The sequence below is a fragment of the Melitaea cinxia genome, chromosome 8, assembly GCF_905220565.1.
Source record: "Melitaea cinxia chromosome 8, ilMelCinx1.1, whole genome shotgun sequence".
Classification (NCBI taxonomy): Eukaryota; Metazoa; Arthropoda; class Insecta; order Lepidoptera; family Nymphalidae; genus Melitaea; species Melitaea cinxia.
The window spans coordinates 8,823,644-8,832,942 of record NC_059401.1 but is presented as its reverse complement, the minus strand read 5'-3'; the positions used below and the strand labels follow the sequence as shown (position 1 = coordinate 8,832,942).

At 34.4% G+C, this 9,299-nt stretch overlaps 1 protein-coding gene across 1 annotated transcript; it reads left to right on the top strand.

Annotated features, from left to right (window-relative positions):
• The first annotated feature begins 277 nt into the window (after positions 1-277).
• LOC123655581 (palmitoyltransferase ZDHHC23-A) lies at positions 278-3,697 on the top strand. The gene is made up of 6 exons (XM_045591350.1): positions 278-792; positions 879-1,088; positions 1,206-1,283; positions 1,376-1,552; positions 1,860-1,963; positions 3,410-3,697. Exons 1-6 carry the CDS (start codon positions 578-580, stop codon positions 3,448-3,450), a joined length of 825 nt encoding a protein of 274 aa, XP_045447306.1. The 5' UTR covers positions 278-577; the 3' UTR covers positions 3,451-3,697.
• The last annotated feature ends 5,602 nt before the right edge of the window (positions 3,698-9,299 follow it).

The window sequence follows — 9,299 nt, the reverse complement described above, 5'->3', positions numbered from 1 at the left end:
TTTACTGCAATATCAAAATACGATACGAACTGACCTTTAACGACTGACAAATAGACATTTTTAAACAAAATAACGCGTCAGACATAATATTCTAATGAAATTAGTAACATTGCGTGCTAGAATATAGGTATAGAAATTCGAAAAATACCCAAAACCGAACCGGAGCACACCACTGTTCACCTGGTCGTGAACGATAGAATGGGCACCGCGATCGTTGCGGCGACTTAGTGGAACGCAGCCAGAATGGGCGCCGCGGGCGTTGCGGACGCTCAGTGGAGCACGGCCTATATAAATATAATAAGTTGACAGTGACATTTAAAAACAAGGTAAAAATGATGTACTATGTTGTAGGTGATTGAAATCTAATTAAACTCAAAGACTCAAAAAAGTTTATAAAATAAAATTTAAACCCATCAATCAATCAAGAATCATGGATCTAGTAAACATGTAATTTATAATAAAACCAAACGAACATGAAAATTGTAAAAACAAAAGAAATTGATTGTTTATCAAAAGACAGTGACGACGAAAAGGTGAATTAGTGTAAATAAGAAACGAAAGTTCGAAAAATACAGTAATGTTCACCACAACTATGACTATTCAGGACATCCTGCCATACAGTTCTAGTAAATCAAATTACAAGAAAGTGGACATGGATGCTATTTTGCCCTTTATTATCTTACCACTGTTACTGCTGGTATCAACGATATCTAAAATAGTAACGATTATAGTTATGGTATTTATTGGCATGGCTGCGCTCTACGTTTTGTCTCGACCACGTCAAAAAAATAGGTACTTCAATATTATTCTTGTAAATTATATACTATAAGACACTAGGTTTTCAAGCATTATTTTATGAGTATTTAAACCTTTTCAAGGTCCCCATTCTTCTACTCTTGGACGTTATCATCAGGAATTTATATGTTTCTTATTTTTGAACTTGGGATACTAAGATTACTTGAAATCACACAACTAGAAAATTTTGTATTCTTATTGCTTTTAGCATGTACATGTTACTTTTTTTACAAAATGAAAGCAGTAGCTGATTTTGAACTTGCTACGGGATCTTCAAAAGGAAAAGAATACAGGTACTCATAGTCATAACTACATTTAAATATTATGATTGTGTTTGTTATATATGTCCATATTTTATGATAACTTTTGAAAAACCTAAAATAAAATTAAAGTTGTTTTTTTCTCTCTAGCCCTGTATTGACGTCAGATTCGTATTATTGTCAAATATGCCAAATAGAAGTTAACGAAAGATTCTTTCACTCAATATGGTAAGCAATATTGCATAAAATTAAAAAGATGAAATTATGCAGTTCTTTATAATATAAAAATATCAAAAATTTAACCTTTTTACATTTTTTAGGTGGGACTGTTGTGTTCTTAGACCGAATTACATTTATTTTCTGGCAGGTCAAATTTTTGCATTTGCAACTCTTTTATATGGAACTAATTTGGGGCTTACAGCAGTATGCCAGCCTTTTATACTTTATGGAACAATACTAATGCCAGAAGACTGTAATGACGTGTATTATGAATTTGAGTAAGGGTTTATTCATTAATATTTTATACTAACTCGCCTGACAGACGTTTTTTTTTGTCTTGCAACATGATTGTGACACTTTCTATAAGTTCCCAATTTTCTTTGAATTTTTCAACTCTTCATCTCATAAAAACCTACAAAGTATTAGAAAATTTAAAAGAAAAATTCATCGAAATCAGTCGAGCTGTTCTTGAGTTGTGCTAGTTAGATATTTATTAATTCATGCATAATCTATAATTTTTTTTATTTTTTATTAACATAAGTATATTTGATAATTATTAAAAATAATTCTTAATTTGTTTTTCAGTCTTGCATTGTATTTCGTAACCTGTGTCTATGGATTGGGTTACCTATTAATAACCACCCTAGTATTGTTAAGACAACTATTTATTTACATTCCAAAATATAGTGGTAAGTACTTAAATTCAACTTGCTACTTTGATTTGAGCATGTTAATCTCAATGTCGGTGAACAGACCATGCTGTAACACATGACACTAAAAGTAATGAAGGGAAGCAGAAACTATAAATATTGTTGCTGGTGTAATATTTTTGATATAAGATAGTTGATTTTTTAGAATAGATTGATAATATTTTCTGGGTTTCACCAAACAGTATACCGTGAATTTGATTCCTGTTCCAAAGTTAAGTTAATAAATAAATAATTAATTAATAAATTACATCAATAAGTATTATGTAAATGTAAAGTAAGTAGACAAAAAATTGTCAAGTAAATACACGCTATCAAAGATTACTCAAAGAGTAGTCATCAGATCTCAATCAAATTTAAATTTGACCACAAGACAAACATTAGCTTTCGATTAAAATAAAAATCATCAAAATTGATGAACCCAATGGAAAGTTATGTGGTTTAATACAACGTAGGTCAACGAAAAAATAGTCGAGTAAATACACGTTATTAAATATAACTCAAAAAGTACTTGTCAGATCTCAATTAAATTTAAATGGGACCACAGTCAAAAGTTTTGATGTAACATACAAAAAAATTCAATCGAATTGAGAACCTCCTCCTTTTTGGACGTCGGTTTAAAAATTTACCATTTTATAAAAAATGTGTGTGAGTGTGAGTGAGTGTTTGTGTGTTTGTGTGTGTGTGTGTGCGTGTGTGTGTGCGTGCGAGCGTGCGTTCGTGCGTGTGTGCACACACGGTAGCAGTTTTACTTCTGAAAAGGCCTTAAGAGATTTTTTTTCGCTGAGTATATAAAATACTGGCCGCGTTACACTAAACATCCGCAACGCCCGCGGTGCCCATTCTATCGTTCCCCCCTAAGGCCCGTGATCGTCACGAGCGATCGCTCGACATCACTGTTCGCGACCACATCGCCCACAAAATATAGGTGGGTCAAAGTTGGCTTTCATCAACACGTGGCGGGAATTTAAAAAAAAAAAAAACAACTGTCAATGTCAAATTGTGAATGTTATCCCTCATTCGATTCTGCAAAAACGCAACGACAAATTCCCGGGAATCCATGTTTAATTAAGTTTTACTCCAATCCGTGCGGAATATTCACTGACAACCCCTGGCACCTGACAGTTGACAGCACCCAAATATGCATTCCACTTATAAAATTAGCCCAGAACACCCGCGGCGTTTTTTACGTTAGTGGAACGGCAATTTCAGCGGTGATGATCAATGGCGTTGTGGGCCTTAGGTGGAACGCGCCCACTGTGTAATGTATTCTGTGTCATTGTCTCCTATATATTTATGTGTTTGTTTCTTTATCGCTCTATCAAGTTTCAAATCACAATGATTCTAAAGAAGTTTCACTTCAAAAGTTATTGTGTATAGAAATAAAAAAAGATATATAACTAATAAACTTTTTCTCTTATTTTTCAGAACCACAGTGGAGGAAAATAATAAATGTATTAACAGTATAGTAATGTTAATAAAAGCAGTGCATATCAAGATTAGTTTAAGTTATATAACTGTACTTCTAATGATTTACTTATTCGTAGTTAAGTAATTCACTGTTGCCAGTATGATATTAAAAATCTATTGCCATCGGCAAATTCATAGCTATAAAGTTTTAACCACATTAATTAAGGAGCTTATAATCAAGTATACATTGTATATGATATTTTACTGTATATAAGTTATTAATTATTATTTATTACTTACGATAAATGTTTGTTTTCTTGAATCTAATAAACAATCTTTATTTATTCTTTTATAGCTTATTTATACTTACATTTTATATTTGCAGTGTCGTTACATATTTTGTATTATCGGAAGTATTTCTAAACAGTACGTTTTCATTATGTTTATTAATTGGCGTTTGGACTATTTTCAATAAGATTATGCGTAACTAAAACTAGCATTAAAACTAATCATATAATTCAGAATAATATTTTTAACACCGTCATGAACCGTAGCATGCATTTCATATAAGCAGAAAGGCATTGCCTATACCTGGCATGTTACTAAAAATGATATAATATAAAACATGAACATTACAATTATTTTTGAATACATATTTTTGAAAAAGACAAATCATAATGCAATTTAAATCCGCTTCAAAAAAAACCCGCCATCATATGGCGATATCAGCGCTTCGTGCGCATCGACGACGGGCCTTTTATGAAACTTCTGCCTATAATCGCATAGGTAATAAATGTTGGCAATGACAATATGACATTATATAATCCTACAATTTAATAATGTCGCGCGCGTCATATGGAATACGAACAAAGTATTGTGTTTTTAACATTGGTCGGCTTAACAACGGAATTAGGCACTGCCTAAGAATAACCTGTCAAATTAAATTATCTTGAATTCGATACCGTTTGTACTAATAATTATGATTTGTGACACGGTCGCATAATCGCATCCGCCATCCGAATCATTCCACAGAGTAATATTATGATGATTCACTTTGAATTTTTCGTTTGTGCGCCCTTGTTATTATTGAAAATATTAATATAATACTAGTGATGAATAAGTTTACTTGTGAAATATGTAACGGAGACGTGCGTTTGATGAAAGTAAATAGTGCATCCAAATTCAACACGTTCGATTTTACGGATAAATTAAAAATTGTTCAGGCGTATCGATTTAATATATAAGTAACAATGACGTTATAATTTTTCATTTATTAATAAATAAACAAGTACTTTCATTAAGCATACAATTTCGTAACTAATTAATAGTGTTATCAATGATTTCCTATGTTTGACACAAACGAAATTATCAAAGTGCCGGCCTTATGAGGTCACTGTGTCTATTCAGTAACTGATTTGTTTGATGTTTCATTTGTATCACTCACTCATGAATTACCCAAGTCTAATAGGTATCAGTTGGTTGCTGTACGTGTATTTAGTAGTTAATTATTAGTATAAATGCACTTTACGTGTCCAATAATTTACTTGTCTGTTCCCAACAAAATTAAAATAAACTAGCTGTGCCCGCGGCTTCGCCCGCGTTGAAATCAGTTTGTCACAAAGTTTTCCCGGCAAACTTCCCGTGAAACTCTCATCAAAATCGGCTTTGCCGTTCCGTAAACCTTCCTCTTGAAGCCCTCTCTCCATTTGTGAAACCGCATGAAAATCCGTTAAGTAGATTTTGAGGGAATCGGTCACATACGCTTTTGGGAACTTTGTTTTATAATACACTAACTGTTGCCCGCGACTACGTCCGCGTGGTTATGAAGATATGCATTACTATTAAGATGCTTAACGCAAATTATTTTTTTATTTCAGTCACTTGAAATGCTTATCACTCTGAGTAACTTTTTCAAAGGCATAATTTAGTATAATTTAATAGTTATTTTTATAAAACCTCTCTATACACCACATTTTTAGTTTTATTTTCAGGCTGCAGTATGAATAACCTATCAGGCGAACTTGTTGCTACTGTATATGTTTCATACAAACTATCAACCCCAATTAAACCCCCTTAGCGATGGAATATCGCAAAATCCGTTCTTAGCGGACGTCTACTAACTATAATCTACCTCCCTGCCAAATTTCATCTTTGTCCATCTTGGATGGATGGACCATCCAGCGGTTTTTGAGTTCTCGTGATGTCAATCAGTGACCTTTCTCTTTTATATATATATAGATTACGATGTATTATTTGGACACTTCCTCGCCATCTATAGAGCATACATTTTAAATTTCAAGTCTCTTACCTTAATAACATATGACTTTCATATAAACTTCCAACCCCCGTTTTATCCCCTTATGGATCGAGTTTCGTAAAATCCGTTCTCAGCGGATGTTTACGCCCTATAAGGAATCTATCTGCAAAATTTCAAGTTTGTAGCTGTTATAGTTTCAGAGATTTCGTGATGAGTGAGTCAACCTACCATACCCTATTTTAACCCCAAAAGGGAGTTGATTTCTAAAGATACATTATTTGAACACCTTCTCAACATCTATAGAGCATACATTTTAAATTTCAAGTCTCTTACTTCAAAAACATAGGACTTTCATACAAACTTCCAACCCCCGTTTTATCACCTTAGGGGTCGAGTTTCATAAAATTCGTTCTTAGCAAATGTATATGCCCTATAAGGAACCTACTTGCCAATTTTCAAATTTGTAGCTGTTATAGTTTCGGAGATTTCGTGATGAGTGAATCAACCTACCATCCCCCGTTTTAACCCCAAAAGGGAGTTGATTTCTAAATATACATTATTTGGACACCTTCTCACCATCTATAGAGCATACATTTTAAATTTCAAGTCTCTTACTTCAAAAACATAGGACTTTCATACAAACTTCCAAACCCCGTTTTACCCCCTTAGGGGTTGAATTTTGTAAAATTCATTCTTAGCGAATGTCTACGCCCTATAAGAAGCCTATCTGCCAAATTTCAAGTTTGTAGCTGTTATAGTTTCGGAGATTTCGTGATGAGTGAGTAAACCTACCATCCCCCGTTTTAACCCCAAAAGGGAGTTGATTTCTAAAGATTCATTATTTGAACACCTTCTCATCATCTATAAGGTATACATTTTAAATTTCAAGTCTCTTACTTCAAAAACATGGGACTTTCATACAAACTTGCAACCCCCTTTTTACCCCCTTAAGGGTCGAATTTTGTAAAATTCGTTCTTAGCGGATGTCTACGCCCTATAAGGAGCCTTTCTGCCAAATTTCAAGTTTGTAACTGTTATAGTTTCGGAGATTTCGTGATCAGTGAGCCGACCTACTATCCCCCGTTTTAACCCAAAAAGGGGTTGATTTCTAAAGACACATTATTTGGACACCTTTTCACCATCTATCTATAGAGCTTACATTTTAAATTTCAAGTCTCTTACGTCAAAAACATGGGACTCTCATACAAATTTCCAACTCCCATTTTACCCCCTTAGGGGTTGAGTTTCGTAAAATCCGTTCTTAGCGGATGTCTACGTCCTATAAGGAGCCTACTTGCCAAATTTCAAGTTTGTAGGTGTTATAGTTTCGGAGATTTCGTGATGAATGACCTTTCGCGTTTATATATATTATAGACTAGCTGTGCCCGCGGCTTCGCCCGCGTTGAAATTAGTGTGTCACAAAGTTTTGCCAGCAAACTTCCAGTGAAACTCTCATCAAAATCGGCTTAGCCGTTCCGTGAACCTTCCTCTTACCAATGGTGGAGTCCTCTCTACAATGTTGAAACCGCATGAAAATCCGTTCAGTAAATTTTGAGCGAATCGATCACATACGCTTTTGGGGACTTATAATACACTAACTGTTGCCCGCGATTACGTCCTCGTGGTTATGAAGATATGTATTACTATTAAGATGTTTTACGCAAATTATTATTTTATTTCAGTCACTTGAAATGCTTATCAAACTGAGTAACTTTTTAAAAGGCACAGTTTAGTATAATTTAATAGTTATTTTTATAAAACCTCTCACCACATTTCACCTCATGCACCACATTTTTGGTTTTATTTTCAGGCTGTATATATTTCAACCCCCCTTAGCGATGGAATATCGTAAAATCCGTTCTTAGCGGACTACGTCTGCTAACTATAATCTACATCCCTGCTAAACTTTATCTTTGTCCAACCTGGATGGATAGACCATCCAGCGGTTTTTGAGTTCTCGTGATGAGTGAGTCACTGACCTTTCTCTTTTATATATATAGATTACGATGCATTATTTGGACACCTCCTCACCATCTATAGAGCATATATTTTAAATTTCAAGTCTCTTACTTCAAAAACATAAGACTTTCATTCAAACTTCCGACCCCCGTTTTATCCCCTTAAGGGTCGATTTTCGTAAAATTAGTTCTTAGTCCGCTAAGAACTAATTTTACGAAAATGTTAACACCCCATAAGGAACCTACCTGCCAAATTTCAAGTTTGTAGCTGTTATAGTTTCGGAGGTTTCGTGATGAGTAAGTCAACCTACCATCCACCGTTTTAACTCCAAAAGAGAGTTGATTTCTATAGATACATTATTTGGTCACCTTTCTACCATCTATAGAGCATACATTTTAAATTTAAAGTCTCTTACTTCAAAAACATAGAACTTTCATACAAACTTCCAACCTCCGTTTTAGCCCTTTAAGGATCGAGTTTCATAAAATCAACTCTTAGCGAATATTTACGCCCTATAAGGAACCTACTTGCCAAATTTCAAGTTTGTAGCTGTTATAGTTTCGAAGATTTTGTAATGAGGGAGTCAACCTACCATTCCCCGTTTTAACCCCAAAAAGGAGTTGATTTCTAAAGATACATTATTTGGACACCTTCTCACTATCTAAAGAAAGTACATTTTAAATTTCAAGTCTCTTACTTCAAAAACATAGGACTTTCATACAAACTTCCAACCCCCGTTTTACCCCTTTAGGGGTCGAATTTCGTAAAACTCATTCTTAGCGAATGTTTACGCCCTAAAAGGAGCCTATCTGCCAAATTTCAAGTTTGTAGCTGTTATAGTTTCGGAGGTTTCGTGATGAGTGAGTCAACCTACCATCCACCGTTTTAACTCCAAAAGAGAGTTGATTTCTATAGATACATTATTTGGTCATCTTTCTACCATCTATAGAGCATACATTTTAAATTTAAAGTCTCTTACTTCAAAAACATAGGACTTTCATACAAACTTCCAACCCCCGTTTTACCCCCTTAGGGGTCGAGTTTTGTAAAACCCGTTCTTAACGAATGTCTGCGCCTTCTAAGGAGCCTATCTGCCAAATTTCAAGTTTGTAGCTGTTATAGTTTCGAAGATTTTGTAATGAGGGAGTCAACCTACCATTCCCCGTTTTAACCCCAAAAAGGAGTTGATTTCTAAAGATACATTATTTGGACACCTTCTCACTATCTAAAGAAAGTACATTTTAAATTTCAAGTCTCTTACTTCAAAAACATAGGACTTTCATACAAACTTCCAACCCCCGTTTTACCCCCTTAGGGGTTGAATTTCGTAAAATTCATTTTTAGCGAATGTTTACGCCCTAAAAGGAGCCTATCTGCCAAATTTCACGTTTGTAGGTGTTATAGTTTCGAATATTTCGTGATGAGCGAGTAAAGCTACCATCCCCCGTTTTAACCCCAAAAGGGAGTTGATTTCTAAAGACACATTGTTTGGACACCTCATCATCTATAAGGCATACATTTTAAATTTGAAGTCTCTTACTTCAAAAACATAGGACTTTCACACAAACTTCCAACCCCCGTTTTACCCCCTTTGGAGTTGAGTTTCGTAAAATCCGTTCTTATCGAATGCCTACAACCTATAAGGAGCCTACCTGCTAAATTTCAAGTTTGTAGCTATTATAGTTTCGGACA

What these genes read in the sequence shown, in the direction of transcription:
- LOC123655581 (XM_045591350.1), top strand. Translation starts at nt 578, where the DNA reads ATGTTCACCACAACTATGACTATTCAGGACATCCTGCCATACAGTTCT. An exon ending in CGACCACGTCAAAAAAATAG is followed by an intron (nt 793 to 878) that starts GTACTTCAATAT and finishes AACCTTTTCAAG; the next exon opens with GTCCCCATTCTTCTACTCTT. An exon ending in GACGTGTATTATGAATTTGA is followed by an intron (nt 1,553 to 1,859) that starts GTAAGGGTTTAT and finishes TTTGTTTTTCAG; the next exon opens with TCTTGCATTGTATTTCGTAA.